We start from the raw sequence: 16228 nt of genomic DNA, 5'->3' as shown, positions 1-16228 counted from the left end.
TTTGGGATATTTCCAAAATAACAGCCTGTCTGTTCGAAGCATGCGAGCCCCCGGTAGTTCCTACCAAAATAAAAGCCCTGCCTGGTTGCATAGACAAACATTAATCACACAAGCTGCATCCAACCAGCTGCATCCATCCAACCAGCTCCATCCAACCAGTTGCATCCATCCAATTGCATCCAACATTTTAAGCCTTTTATTAGCAGTTGAAGAATGAAACAATTAGCTTTTTATTTTGAAATTATCTAGCTCTATATCTGGTCCTGCAGGTTTGATGTTCCTTCCCTTATGAAGATGCTTCACACTGTGGTGTTTTGCAGAAGAACATGATGTTGAGTTCGTCCTCCACCAGGAGACCCATCCAGACCTCCGCCCAACACTTCAACCTCTCGCATGAACTCATAGTTTAACTCTTTGTTTTCCTTCCATCAGTCCTTCCTGTCTCTCCTCCTCCTCCTCCTCCCTCCTCTCCCTCGGCTGTGGTTCCTCCATCTCTTCCGGTCACACAACACTTATTGATTTTCAGTCCTGCAGAGTGCAAAGAGCACCGACAGCTGACCTAGGTTCAGCTCATCTTCTGCTCTTGAGTCACAATAAGTGTGGTATCAATCTTAACATCTGATGCTCAAAAAAGAGAGTAAACATGTTTCCAGTAATGTCAAATGTTTCTTTTAAACATTAAATGTTTTTCAGTTTTCTTTTAAAACATTTTATTTCTTAAAATCAGACGTGTCGTCTACATTAACAGCAGCTTCTGTCCGTCTGACTGCGCCTCCCTCGTTCTCCGTCCTGACCTTTAACCTTTCGACCATGAAAAGAAAATATAAGTGACTGTCCCTCCTCCTCTTCTTCAGCCGCCCCTCCTCTCCTCCTCCTCCCTTCACATCTTATCTTCATCCCTCCAAAATCTAATAATGACCTCTGCGTGCACGTGTCCTGTTTCTTTGCCCTCACGCCGCCCGATGATTCGCCGAGCCTGCAGCCGATCCCAGCCAATGGACAGGGGCCTCCTGCTCGCCGCTACAACATGCCAGGTAACCGTGGCAACGGCCGAGGAGGGGACAGGACCCATGGCGATTGACACTTATCCTCCCACTCGTTTGGTGAGTGTGGTGTGTGACCTTCATCCCTGATTTCTCTCTCAAACGGCTCTCAGATTCTCTGATTTTCTCTCATTTCTGACAGATTTTTGTGTCCAGCTCATTATTATATGACTCTGTGGTACTTTATAGTGCTGGTACTACTAGTGAGTGGTACTGGTACTACTACCGAGTGGTACTGGTACTACTAGTGAGTGGTACTGGTACTACTAATGAGTGGTACTGGTACTACTACCGAGTGGTACTGGTACTACTAGTGAGTGGTACTGGTACTACTACCGAGTGGTACTGGTACTACTACCGAGTGGTACTGGTACTACTAGTGAGTGGTACTGGTACTACTACTGAGTGGTACTGGTACTACTACTTACAGTGAGTCAAATCTCTGCACCAGTGAACAGGTTAGATTTCTTTAACACCCACTCGTGCTCTGTAACATGATCTCCTGCACTCAGAGAGAGATTTGAGTAAAGACGAGGTGTGAGTGGAGATGAGTCAGAGGAAATTAAACTTTATTGATCATTGCAGCAGCAAACAGTAACAGGATACAGCAGAGAGAAATGAAAAAAAAAAAAAAAGAATAAATCAAATAACGTCAGAGGGAGACAAACTGAGATGATCACCAGCTTCAAAAGCTGGAGAGGTTTTTGTCTTTCATGCTTTTCTTCTAGTAAAATGACTTAAAGTGAAATATAAAGCAGCTCTCAGGCTCTGCAGAGTCTAGCACCATTGATTGGAGATACATTTCATGTTAAAGCAACACGTATGTGCAGGTTTCTGTGGTGGAGCTGCTTCAGCTTTAAGTTTGGACGGTGTTGAAATCACTTCCTGTTGACCTCCGACGACTAATCTGTGCAACATCACCATTATAAAAAACAAAACAAAAACATAAATCTTCAGTAAAAGAACACAATAAAGATAAATAAATAAAAATACGTGGTCTTTATTATTCCCTTATTAGTTAGAATGTGCAAATTGTATTTTAGTTTTATGAAGTTGTGACTGAGCGTGACTTTGGTTTGCTAGCTAGCAAGGAAGCTAGCTAAACCAAGCTGTTAGCTCCTGCACTCACTTCAATTGAACATTAGCTTGTTAGCGAGGAAGCTTGTTGGCAGTTTGGATGAATCAGACAACAGCCTCGATATCACGGGTAAAATCAGGCAATGTGAGTAACAAATACAGAACTTTGATTACAAGTGGCGGCCATGTTGTGTTCTGTTCAGGTTCTACTTTGTGTTTTTATTTTTCCTTGCATTGTTCATATGTCCTTGTAAAGCATAAACTTGTTTGTCTGCCAAATTGTACATTCTTCATTTAAAATGATGTTTTAAGTCGCCCCTCGTCGCTTGACATCAGTTAGCAAGCTAGCAAGGAAGCTAGCTAACCAACTTGTTAGCTCTTCCGCTCACTTCAACTGAATGTTAAATTGTTAGCAAAGAGTTTGGCAGTTTGAAGAATTAATCTTAGGTCGCCAATAACACTCTATATATAACGGTTAAAATCAAACAATACAATCAAGTAATAAATACATGACTTAATTACATATCAGAGAGAGTGAGGCGGCCATTTTGTGTCCTACTTTAGCTTTAGTCTTCTTTTAAGAGTGTTTTTCATTCTGATATAAAAGATAATAAAAAAACAAAACATGAAAAAAAAAATCAAGCAATTAATTATCCATGAGATTTATATTTTAAGTAAATGTTCCCGTTTGTTAACTGCTGCTTTAGCCAGTTAGCTTCCATCTCTGCTTCACTTTGGCCCCACCCACTAGAACAGGAAGTGACATCAGACCTGCTGAATCAGTTGTAGTATTGGATAAAAGAAACATTCCTGGTTTAGTATTCATGTTAAAAAAAAGGCTTACGTATTTTAAAATGACTTGACTTTTTTTTGTTTAATAGAAACTACATATAGTGCAACTTTAAATTAAGACATTTCAGACTCTCAGGAGTCTCATGTAGTTATGTAAACACAAATACATTATCAATATACAACACAAATATTAGAAATATCATCGCTGTCCTCCAGAAACCTGGTGCCTTCAAAAATCCTCAAGAAGAGACGGCAGTGGAAAGATGCTGAAGTGAAAGATTAATTAATCAGTTATTCATCAGTTCCAGCTTGTCATATGTGAATATTTCCTGGTTTGTATGATAATATAGTAAATATTTAGGAGTTTCAGACTGTTGGTTGAATAAAACAAGCAACTGTTTAACTATTTAATGGTGAAGTGATAAAATGTTGGTTGCAGCCTTTAGACTGATTTCAAATTATTAAAATCAAAGCTGTAGATGATCTCAGAGGAGATGTAAACCTGGTGAAGCTGTCTGGAGCTTCAGCATCAATTATTTTTATTAGAAGATACAAATGTAATGTAAAAATGTTGATAAAGTTTGGCACAAACCCTCTCTCTCTCCATCCTGAAGGCGTCTGCATCTCCTGGTTATAAAGTGCTTTAATATCACTGTGAAAAACTCAATTTTAACGTCTATCAGAGACAGCTGGAGCTTATTTACTCATGCTAGCAGCTAGCAGCTAGCAGTGGTGCTACACATGGCAACAACAATCAGTCCAGGCTGAAATATGAGTCAAGCTATTTTAGTAGATTGTCTGAATTATTTGAATTAAATTCCAATTTAATCTGCAAAACTAGAGACTTTCCCATCAGCCTCTTGTGTACTTTGCGTTAAATGCTAATTAGCTCAAGTTAAGCACGCTAACATGCTAAAAGCAAGCTGCTGAACACAGTAAACATCACCTGGTAACCATCAGCAGGTTAGCATCATTGCTGTAAGCATGTTAGCATCAAGCCACATGGCCCCAATATTTTTCTCAGACGCTAACGTTATGAAAGAAGCGTCTATAAAATGGTCCAACCCCGAGAGATGACTCGTTTCACTGTCATAACTGGAGCTATTCAAATTTGGAAAGTCTTACTTTCCTCTGTATTCAAGTTAGCTGGGTGCTAAACAGGAAGTTAGCCGGCTCTACGGACTCCACAACACAGAAGATCTGGGTACTTTGACACCGTGGAAGTCACTGAGCAGCTTCCACGGGAGTGAACGAGGCTCCGACATCGACGTCGTCTCCAGACTTTAACTGTTAAATCCAAGATTAGCATGCTTATGTTAGCATTTAGCTCACAGTGCTGTTAAGTGAGCCTCACAGAGCTGCTAGCACGACCGTCGAAACATGAATAAAATCACTGCATTTTGAAAACTAAAGCTGAATGATCAATCGATTGATGGTTTTTGTATCTTTTAGTATTTTACAATGCTGTTTCACTTTTATCAGTCAGATATTGCACTTAGATATACTGTGAATCCAACAGTACTAAGATAACTCAGCAGTGATTCTCTCTATAATAGCTCGACAGGCTCTCGACAATAAACATCACTTTTCTTCTTTAAAACGTGCAGCGGGAGGATTTTTTTAAGCTCTGGGTTTCTGCAGGACGAGAGAGACAGGCAATAAATATGTCACACGGTTAAATAGCTAAAGTCCAGTGATTATATGACCGACTAGAAGCAGGCAGGAATGCAGCAAAACTCACGAGCATGATGCAAAAAGTCTAATAAAGTCAAAAAACGTTCCGTATCTGTGTTTCAGTGCAGTTAGCATAACAGGAGCTGATTGACATTCTCATACAGTGTTCAGTGACAGTACCCCGATACATTACAGAGCTTTACATCCATCAAGAGTCCAGAGGATGGATAGAGGAGGAGGAGAGGGGAGGAGGGGACGAGGAGGGGAATCAAGGTGAAGAAATGAAGGTGAGACAAAACAAGAGGAGGGAAGAGGATGAGAGAGGAGGCAAGGATAGAGGAGAAGGAGAGGAGATGAAATGAGGAGAAACATGTGAACTAGATGACGAGAGGAGACAAGGAAAGGAAAGATCAAAGAGGAGAGAAGAGATGAAGGAGAGGAGAGGAGGAGACAAAGGGAAACAAAGCATTTACAAAGAGGTGGTCAGACCAAGGTAACCGAGGAAGGAGTGTTTGGTGGAGGAAGATGAGGAGGAGGAGGTGGAGGTGGAGGAGGAGGAGGAGGAGGAGGAGGAGGAGGAGGAAGGGCAGCGTGGCTTCAGAGAGATGAGCGTGGTGATGGGGAGTAGAGGAGATAACTCCCTCCATCCTGCCCGGTCAGAGAGTGCGGGATGAAGAGGAGGAAGCGAGGAGGAGGAGGAGGAGGAGGAGGGAGCAGCAGTGTGTGTGTTGGGCGGCGTGTGCAGCCGCTGCAGGTGTTTGTGTGAGCGCTGATTGTCTCCGTGCACGTATGAGCGGTGCGTGTGCACGTCTGCGGGGTGTTTGACCTTGCAGTGCAGGCGCAGACTGTCCCGCCGCTTGGCGCTGTACGGGCAGAGGTCGCAGGTGAACGGCCGCTCGCCCGTGTGCACGCGCACGTGCTCCACCAGCTTGTTGGCTGTCCGCGTCAGGTGGCCGCACCGGTCGCACCGGTACTGGTTGCCTTGGCGATGACCCTGGAAGTGAACCAGCAGCTCCTGTTGCCCTGGAAACGACCTCTGGCAGATGCGGCAGCGATGCTCAGAGGTGCTATTCTCCGGGTGGGTTGCCATGGCAACTGTCGGAGTGCTGCTGGAGGCGGCGGCGGCAGTGGGAGGGGTGACGGGGCATCTAGGAGTCAGGAGGGGGAGGGAGGGGTTAATGACACACACACACACACACACACACACACACACACACACACACACCTGACCGTCTGTCATCTGTCAGATCTGACTCACAGAAACATTACTGAACTATCGACTTCATAAGATCCTTAATTACTGATCCTGAATATGAGCGTCATTAAAGATAAAGATACATATTGATTCTGTTTAATCCTCATTATCTGCAGTATTGATACATCAGTACCTGCTGCACACACACACACACACACACACACACACACACACTGTTTGAAGGACGAAAGTAAGTGATGTTCTTTTTAATGATATTAAATGTTAACCGGAGTCTTCTGCTCCTCGTTGTTACGTCACATTGTTGCTGTGTGAAACTATTTCAACAGGTTACTGTGTGAAGCGGTCAGATAATCAGTCCAGATGTTCCCGTGTGTGTTTGAGGGTCATTATTATACAACCAAAGAGCTGTGACACATTCATCTTCTGTGAAATGTGTGAGAGGCAAAAAATAAGAAATTATAAAAAATGTTTTTTTTTATTTCTGAGAAAAGAATTATGGGAAAAAAGTCAAAATATTTTCAAAATAAACCTGATATGATATTTTAATATTAAAAGTTCAATAACAAGATATAAAATATATATATATATATATATATATATACATATTATATTTTTTTATATTATATATATTTTAATATATTATTGGACAATAATTGAATTATTTATTATTTTTTATTATTTATTTATTTAATATTCCAAGAACAATGTGAAAACAAATAATATGAAAAACATAAATTATATATATCTCATATGTGTCATATTTTGAAAATAAAATTGTAATAATTCAAGAAAACAAATGCAATACTTAAAAATCAGGTTAAAGAACATCAAAAGAAGTAGTAATATTTTGAGAAAGTCACTTTTTAGAGAAAAAAATCTCGAATTCAAAGGAAAAAATTCTCTTAAAAAAAATCTTTAAAAGTTTTAATATTTCAAGATAAAGTCAGTTTAGATCCGCTGTTGATAAATATTATATATTCTTTCTCTTATAGTTTTAACTTTATTGTTGAAAATCAAAGTCAATCAAAAGATTGTTTTGTAATATTCATAATAATTATCATTATAATAACTGTTGCAGCTTCGACACATTAAACATTATAAATGTTGTTCCAGTTTGTTGTGAGTCACACAGTTCATGTTGCAGGTGTGTAACTATATTTAAACACCTGCATCAGTCACACAGGTGAAGTGAGCTCACCTCATCTCTGCGCCGGCTCCCATGTTCCCCTGCATGTGTGTGTTGGCGTGAGCCCTCATCTCTGCCTCCTGATTGGTCGAGTGGTCGCACAAGCAGCAGTGCAGCGAGAAGGAGCCGCGCTCCCATTGGCGGTGTTCCGTCATGTGACTCTGGAAAAGAGCTCGTCCGTCCGTCTCGAAGCCGCACACGTGACACCTGGAGGCACAGGTAGGTGAGGATGTGTCACAGTCGCCACGGCAACAGATATGTGACTGACTGAAACATCTCGTGGACGTAAAGTGACCTCGCGTGTGACTTCATACACCGTCTGGCTCAGCAGCTGTCACATGGTTCACTTCTTCTAAAGACAACGTTTTTATTTTTACCATTTTCCTTTAAGATCAACAATTTTCACAAAGTTTGAGCCTGTTGTGGACTAAAAAGTTAGACAGATGACGAGCGTGGATCAATATCATCGATGACAATATTGGAGAAATACGTTATAGCCAGCAGCCGGTTAGCTTAGCTTAGCATAAAGACTGGAGACCGCGGGAAATGACTGGCTCTGTACGGAGGACTGAAACTGACACAATTAAAAAACTACAAGAAATAATAAAGATAAAAAATAAAAAATAATAATAAAAAATCATTGTTTAAAAATAAATTAATATCACATTTATTACATTTAAATATTACATTTATTTTTGATTTTGGCAGACTCTGTCCTCGATATCCTGGTTCTGTCTGAAGACTTAAACTTATTAGTTATAAGTTTCCATGAATAACTCATCAAAGTGAAGATTTGTGAAGATTTCCTCGCTGAACTAAACAAAAGTTTATGTTCTGCAGGAACAAACGACTCCACAGGCTCAGTGTAACTTCTAGATTTTCCTATAAACGTTTCTCATCAGCGCGGCGCTCTGCTTTGAGTTGGCTCTCCTCCGGGGAGTCATCGAGTCAATGAGCGTCCTCAGAGGTGTGTTTGTGTTACCTGTAGAAGAAGGAGCCACCTGTGGTCTGATCTCTGCTCGCGCTGCTTTTAGTTTCTGTGAGAGAAACAGAAAAGAAAGAGTCTTCATTACTCTGCGATGCGAATCATGAAATAAATCTTCTGCTGCGCTCCACAACTAATGACGAGTCCCCATGGAAGTTATTATTTATAAACTTCAGTGTGAGTGTTTAGTCGGCGCTCTTCAGCAGCATCTTTATTATAAACCCAAAGGGCATCTGGTGGCTGCCTGAATCCATAACAGAGGAAAAACTGCTCACTGAAACACAATCATTAAAGTGATAATATTATAATAATGCTGCATTAAAACACTGCAGCCAGACTGAATGTACACAGTCAACAAAGCTGCGTATCTACTGATCTCAGTGCAGTCGGCACAAAACTGTCTTCTGCTCTTTAAAACTCATCTGCAGCAGAAAGAGCGCTAATGTTAGCATGCTAACCAGTTGGTCCCGGTCCGTCCTGTCTCATGACACCGGTCTGGACCTCAAGACACCAGTTTCAGCTGAGACGTGTTACGTTATGTTGCTACGTTTTCTTCACTTTTAGGTTAAAACATGAACAAAATGGACCCACAAAAGTAGAAAAGATTTTTACATGTATTTAATGAACCAAACAGTAAAATACAACTGCACACTGTCTGAATTCAACTTTCTATCCAACTAAGAGGAGTTAAATCAGCTGGTTAACCCAGCATCATCTCTGCTTCTGTCCACATAAATCCTCAGCTGACGTCTTTTAAAATTACTTTGGGGATTCAGACTTGTATCACACCAGACGAGCTGCGTGGATATCATAAGTAATTTGGTATCATTGTCATAAGTTTTCAAATAAAAGCAGGTCAGTGAAAGTATAATATTGGAGTAAAGTAGAAGAAAATAGACCCTAAAAATAGAATCAATCAAACGATTATTAATCTGAGCGATGTTTAATTGATCGTGAATTAACTGAGTGCTTCCCTGAAACGGCTCCTTTAATCCTCCCCTCTGACTGACAGTGTCGTGTTTCATCGCTGCATATTACACCGAGATTGACGAGCGAACGCGTCATTGACGAGCACAACGACTGACTCAGTGTGTGATTGTGTCCCGTGAGACGGTGATCGACGTGCAGGAGATCTGCGCCTCCTCCGGCATGACGGGAGCAGCTGACTCCTCACACACAGCCGCTGTAGTTACATCCACACACACACTGCGACATGTCCAAATGCATGTGGCTACTACTCACACATCTACTGTATCTGAGTGTGTGTGTGTGTGTGTGTGTGTGTGTGTGTGTGTGTGTGTGTGTGTGTTACCGTGTGGAGGTTGCTGGGCGCTCAGCAGAGGGGAGGAGCGGAGCGGGTCCACATTCATCTTCAGAACAGGACTACAGAAAGGAGAACACACACATGAACACACACACACACACACACACACACACACACACAGGTATTGTCAAACAGAACAAAGCAGGTCAGAGGTCACATGACATCACTGACAGACACCAGCAGGAGGTGCTACCTTACCTGCTCCTGGCGGGCGAAGTCGTCCTCTCCACCAGCCGACTGCTGGATTTACTGACCCGCTCTGCACAAACACACATTCATGTTTCATTAAAGACAAAAACACTAACGAATGATCATTTATTGATAATAAATAACAGTTTTAATACTAGTTAGTGTTAGTGTCAAGGTGCTGACTGTGTAAATAATCACAAACAGGATATTTTCTGAACATCTGATCCTTATTTTTAGAGCAAACATTTGATACGTGACAGAAAATAAGACGAGAAATATTATTTTGAAAACTAAACTTCATCCGAAGCTTATTATTATAAACTTCATTCAAAAAGAAATTTAAATGGAAAGTAAATATTAGAGGAATAAATACAAAAGTAGACAAATACAGAGTGCTTACTTTTATTTTCTATATTCTTTTGGTGATTTTAATGGCATATTAACTTATTTATTGAGCCTTTATCTATCTATTTATTTGTTTTTGTTTCGTCAGTTTCAGTTGTGGATACATGCTCACAGTATAGAACAGGAAAAGAGCAGTGGTGGAATGTAACTGAGTACATTTACTTAAAGATTACTTGTTTATTACTTTAATATTTTAATAAATGAAGGTTGTTTATACATGTTATGTTACGTGTGTGTATGTTTTTTCTGTTTTGTTTCATTTCCCCCTGTAAGGCACACTTTAATCTCTGGTTTACACAATCACTATATCATTTTATAATTCTAAGAAGTGTGTGTGTGTGTGTGTGTGTGTGTGTGTGTGTGTGTGTGTGTGCGCGTGTGTGTTACCTGAGAGCTGGTGCAGCAGTGTGGATGCCAGGTTCACCGACATGTCCTGCCACAGCACGGCTCTGAGGCACTGGTCAGCCATCTTGGCTCCAGAGGTGAACTGGTCTTCCATCTTGGCTCCAAAGAAGAGCTGCTCCTCTGTTTTTACTCCTGAGAAAACATGGTCCACCATCTTGGCTCCAGGAAGACGCCTGTTCTCCAATTTGGCTCCAAAGAGAAGCTGGTTCTCCATCTTGGCTCCTGAGGGAAAGTGGTCCTCCACCTTGGCTCCAGGAAGAAGCCTGTTCTCCATTTTAGCTCCAAAAAGAAGCTGGTTCTCCATCTCAGCTCCTGAAGGAAACTGTTCCACCATCTTGGCTCCAGGGAGCAGCCCATTTTCCATTTTGACTCCAAAGTGATGCTGGCTCTCCATCTTGGTTACTGGAAGAAGCCTGTTCTCCATTTTGGCTCCAAAGAGAAGCTGGTTCTCCATCTTGGCTCCAGGAAGAAGCCCTTTCTCCATTTTGGCCCCTAAGAGAAGCTGTTTCTCCATCTTGGCTCCTGAAGACAAGTGGTCCTCCATTTTGGCTCCAGAGAGAAAGGTGTTGCTCATCTTGGCTGTGGTGAAAGGCCGCTCTGCAATTTTAGCTTTAAAGAGAAGCTGGTCCTCCATCTTGGCTCCAGATATACGCTGGTCTGCCATTTTGGTTCCAGAGATACCATGGTCCTCCATTTTGACTCTAATCTGAAACTTGTTTCCTCCAGAGACAATGCTGTTTGGCGTCTTGCCTCCTGTATAAAACTTCTCCTCTATTTTAAGGCCGTGGAGACACTGGTCTGCCATTTTGGCTCCAGGGTGCAACTGCTCTGCCATCTTGGTGCCACTGATACCCTGGTCTTCTGTTTTAATGCTAAATAGATGGTGGCTCACGATTGAGGGAGGTGGAGTTATCTCTTTTGTGATTGGTCGATTGTGGATGAGGTCAGATTCAACTAAGGTGTCGACTTCCATCGGCTCCTCTTCTTCTTTGACTCTCACCACGTGGCTGTTCACTTCCTGACGTTCTGTGATTGGTGGGAAATCAAGTGTCAGTGAGTTTATTGCCTGCAGTCCAACATGTTATGTAAGAACTTCATATGTGTGATGATTTTTTTTTTTTTTATCTACAACCATTAAAATAATGTTTAATTATTTCATACCAAACATTCTCTGGTTCCAGCCTCTCACAGGATCTAAAACAGTGCTTTTACATTACTGACTTTTGGACTCTGATCCATGATTTAAACAAGATGTTTAGAAGTGATCAAGATGGACTAAATATTTCTTTAAATATCTTTCATTTGATATAAATTGACCAAAGGTGGCACAGTACATGAACACACACACACACACACACACACACAGCTGTACCTGCCAGTTTCCTCAGCATGTCTGAGGCCAGTGTGTCCGTGGTGGTGTTGCCATCAGGTGTGTGTGTGAGTGATGGTGGCTCAGGACTCGCCCCGGGTCCATCCGGTGACAGAGCCAGGCCCGGCTCATCCTGCTGCCCGCCGCGCACCTCCGGCAGGGCCTCGCGCCTCTGAGGCTCAGCCTCCGCCTGCCTCCCAGGAAGCATCTGGGCCTTCTGGGTGGCCTCTGGAGAGAGAAGTGTGATCTGATTCAGGTTAACTGTAAATAGATTACAGCAGAGTTCACTTTACAGACTGATAACTGCTCTCAGCTCAACATGACAGTACAGGACTGAACACTATGTGGCCAAAAGTATGTGGACACCTCAACATCACTCAGCTCCATGTTGATTAATCTGCCTGTTGGAGTTCATCCCTCACGTGTGACGCCTGAGAAAACCATTTCTGTATCTGACTGTGTGGACACTGTCATGCTGAAACAGGCAAAAACAAACTGCTGCCACAAAGTTAAAAGCTCACTAGTGTCTAAACTGTTAAATGAGTTGAGTGATTGATTGAATGAGTATATCAGATATCAGTGATTAGTCCATGTCTGGGTGGGGTTTTCTGTTTTTATCTCTTTTTTTGGGCTATTTCAAATTTCCTTATTTCCATAACAGAGAGAAACTTGAATTGAATATTTTCATGTTTAAGAACAGGATATATCACCCAAACCTTAAATATATCACTGTATGTTGGGCAATACAGCCTTAAAATAATACTATGATATTTTATTAGCTATATCACCAGAATAAATATAATGAAATCTTCTCTAAAGCACATGATGACATGTTGGGACTGGACGACAAGATCAAAAAATCAACATATTATCGACAAACTGCTTCACATCGATGTAGGGTTGACTCAACACAATGAGATTATTGATCAGTAATGATCAGTAATGTGGCAATAATTGTGTGAGGGCAAGTAGGAGAACAAGTCTTAAGTTCAGAAAATGACTGTAATTAAATGTTTTGTCCCTAAATTGCAAGACAATAAGTCATGCGTGAGACGACATCGCTTGGAATATTTTCATGATAAATAGCTTAAAGTAATAATCAATTATAAAAACTGTCATTGATTAATTTCCTGTCTGATAAACTGATCAGTTGACTACTCTCACCGAGGGGAAATGAACAATATATGTGTGTGTGTCAGTTTGTGTGTGTGTGTGTGTGTGTGTGTTACCTGACAGCCTGATGAGGAGGTCAGACGCCATCTTGGTGCTGACATCGGGGCTGAAGAGAGAGGTGGCTGCTGGGAAGGGACTCGAACCTGCGGCGTGTGCGTCCGGCGTGTGTTCAGCGTGCACGTCGGCCGTGTGCTCAGCGTGCACGTTGGGCACACTCAGTGAGTGAGCATCACTGCCGGTGTGTGTCTTTGTGTGTGTGTTTGCAGGGTGTGTGTGTCGTTTGGCTGCATCAGAGGGAGGCTGCAACACACTCGACCCACGCTTCATTTTCCGGTGTGTGTGTGCGTGTGTGTGCGTGTGTGTGTGTGAAAGGAGAGGGAGTCAAAACTCAGAAGAGAGGAGGGCAAGAGAGAAGGAAGAGGAGGAAGAAGAGGAGGAGGAAGGCAGTGCTGCTAAAATAAGACGACTGTGTTTTAACATATGGAAGTGAGGAGAGCATGATAGAGAGAAAAAAGGGGAGATCGAGGTGAAGGAGGAGCTGGAGAGAGAGAGAGAGAGAGAGAGAGAGAGAGAGAGAGAGAGAGAGAGAGAGAGAACGAGGGAGGATCTGATGTTCAGACCGAGCTGTTGCTGCCTCTCATTGACCTGAAAGAGAGGAAAAAGATGGAGGGAGAGGAGAGGAGAGGATGAAGGGCGAGAGAGGACAGAAGAGAATAGAGATGTAGAGAGAGAGAGAGAGAGAGGTGGGGGGGAGAAAAAGGGAGGAGGGGGGAGGAGAAGAGAGGGAGAAAAGGGAAAAAATGAACAAAGTGAATCTGTGAATGAATGAATTATTGAATGGGTAAGGCCCAATAATAAGGGGATAAATCATGGCTGTTATCGTCATGGTAACGGACCCTGCTGTGTCTCCTGCCCTGACCTTCCCACCGACAAACAATCATCAATTATGATCAATAATCATCAGCGACTACTTCCACCTGCCAGCAGCTGTTAGCCCTGATCACTCCTGGCACTTGTAGAGAATAAGATGTTTAACCCGGCGGCCATCAGCAGTCATAAAACACGACTAAACCTTTAGATATCATAGAAAATAACAAAAACATTAAATTATTGGTATTTAATTGTATATTTGAGGAGAGACATCCACAGTGTTTGTATTTAAATCTCGTGAAAATAAATAAAAATATACATCATTTAAAAAATTATTGGAATTTAATATTCCCTTTGAAATAAATGCTAAATGTAATGCAAATAAATACAATCAATTAAATTTTAAAAATGTTTTAAACAACTGGAACAGGTTGAATTTATAGAATATGAAACTTAAATTGAATTAAAAATATATATGTAGACCTATCTCATTCACAAAACAGCCTCATGGCATTAGATAAGGACAAAAAAATAATTTAAAAATCAAATAAAAATCTGAATATAAAAATAAGATAAACTGTGCTTCACAGAAGAAATTACAGTATGCAAAAAATATTTAAATATTTTTTCTCACCCCAAAAAAAATTAAAAATATTTATTTTAATTCAAAAAATTATTTAAAAAATAATTAAACATGAATCTATAATGATAAAATGTAATTAATCAGTATTAACCGACGGTCTTCACGGCCGCGGTTCTCCCTCTACCCTCATCGACCCCGCTCCGTTCAGCCTCCTGCCTCCGTCTCTAGGCGACACGGTCCGGCCAGCCGCCGCCGCATCCGCATCCGACAGGGGAGAGAAAATGACCGGGCAGCAGCTCGCTCCTCTCCCCCCACCTCCCCTCCCCTCCTCGGTGTCGGTCGGTGTCAAAGCCCCCGGAGCCCCGCCGTTAGCTAGTTATCTCTCCCTCCCCCCCTGCAACATGGCTGAACGGCTCCCCGACACACCGAGTCAGAAAGTCGGCTCCCGGTGCGGGATGGCAGCGGGCTCCTCCACTGACGCTCCACCGCCAGTTTACACATTCTAACGGCTGTTCAACGGTTCCAACGGTTACCGGGAACGAGGGCAGGTGTCAGGAGCCCGGCCGTTACCCCCACCTCCCCTCCATCCCTCCTCCCCACCTCCTCCTCCCCCTCGCTCTCCTGCAACATGGCTGAACGGTAACCCGACCTCACAGGACCTCAGAAGTCATTTTCACGGGTCAGTTAGCATCGATAAGCGGACGCTGCTAGCGCTAACCCGCCCCGGGTCTGACCGTTACACACCAGCTCATCTCCCCTCCGTGACTTACCGGTACCAGGAGGGCAGGTGGCGGCGGCAGCAGCGGTGGTGGCGGCGGCGGCGGTGGTGGTGCAGTCCGGGGCATAGCCTATATATAGACCACACACTTCTTCCATGTTTAAATTCCCTCCTTTTTGTCCGCTTCTTCTCTCACGGTGTCTGCTCCGCGTCTCCGCCGGCTGCCTCCTCATCCCCCGCCCGGCCGCGGAGCGGAGCAGAAATGTGGCGGTGAGCTGATCCGATTCTTCCCCGAGCCCGAGGATGACGGGTCGGTCACCGAGCAGGGCAGATGGAGGTCTCCGCCTCCTCTCTCCGTGTGTGTGTGTGTGAGCAGAGAGATGCAGTGTGTGTGTGTGTGTGTGTGTGTGTGTCCACGCGCCGGATCATAGCACAAGGGCAGGACACGCGTGAACCCATGCGCACGCGCCCGTGCCCGCGCCTGAACCCGAGCGACACGCATGGGTTCAGGCGCGGGCACGGGCGCGTGCGACACGGGTCCACGCGTGCACGAGTTGACAGCGTGTACTTACACACGACTGTAGAACACCAGAGTAACGGCGGTGCGCGTGTAACGTGTGTAACGTGCGCCGGGCCGTTACAGTTCTGAGCGGGAAAATGTTAATTAATAAAGTTACTGAAGCTGTGACGTCATTAAAAAAACCCACAACATCTCCCTCTGAAGTACTGGAGTAAAAGTACTTTACAACACCTTTCTTTGCCATTTTTTAGATTAAAAACGAATAAATAAGTAAAAACACATTTAAACAGCTGAAAATGATTTTAAATGTAAATGTAGGCACCGATTAGCTTAGAAAATCTAAAAACTCTGTTTATTTATTCATATTTACATTTATTTTATTTAAATGATTAAGAAATATTTTAATTATAAATAAAAGAAAGAGTAAATAAATTCCCAGGTAATTAAAAAAATTGTGATATTTATTTATTTTTATTTAATACTTATGTGAACTTTAAAGGCGTAAAAACAGAAATAAACAGAACGTCTCACCATCTTTTATTTTATTTGTATTTAAATAATTGAAACAGATTTTAATTATTAATAAAACTGAAGAGTAAATACAAAAGTCAATACATTCCCAGGCAAATTAAAAAAAAAATATATGTATATTAATTTAATCCCATATTAAATGTATTTATTGAGACATTTATTTTTTAT

General features: G+C 42.4%; 2 protein-coding genes across 5 annotated transcripts in view; one reads left to right on the top strand and one right to left on the bottom strand.

Moving 5' to 3' along the window:
- LOC119027736 (butyrophilin subfamily 3 member A2-like) overlaps window positions 1–16228 on the top strand; it is a 316811-nt gene that overhangs the window by 26301 nt on the left and 274282 nt on the right. The window lies entirely within an intron of this gene.
- Window positions 1596–15452, bottom strand: LOC119026827. 4 transcript variants are annotated; one of them, XM_037111403.1, is made up of 10 exons: window positions 15062–15452; window positions 12895–13483; window positions 12032–12140; window positions 11669–11893; window positions 10279–11322; window positions 9496–9556; window positions 9286–9356; window positions 7971–8025; window positions 7001–7195; window positions 1596–5734 (listed from the first exon to the last, which is right to left on the bottom strand). In XM_037111403.1, the coding sequence occupies exons 4-10, from the start codon at window positions 11871–11873 to the stop codon at window positions 5056–5058; spliced, it is 2310 nt and encodes a 769-aa protein (XP_036967298.1). In that variant the 5' UTR covers window positions 11874–11893; window positions 12032–12140; window positions 12895–13483; window positions 15062–15452; the 3' UTR covers window positions 1596–5055. The 4 variants fall into 4 exon arrangements, with proteins under 4 accessions (XP_036967298.1, XP_036967299.1, XP_036967297.1 ...); XM_037111404.1 differs by having other exon boundaries at window positions 12032–12096; XM_037111402.1 differs by lacking the exon at window positions 12032–12140.

Source organism: Acanthopagrus latus, chromosome 10 (genome assembly GCF_904848185.1).
Source record: "Acanthopagrus latus isolate v.2019 chromosome 10, fAcaLat1.1, whole genome shotgun sequence".
Taxonomy (NCBI): domain Eukaryota; kingdom Metazoa; phylum Chordata; class Actinopteri; order Spariformes; family Sparidae; genus Acanthopagrus; species Acanthopagrus latus.
Note: the sequence above shows the minus strand (reverse complement) of the source record. Positions and strands in the feature narration are given on the sequence as shown.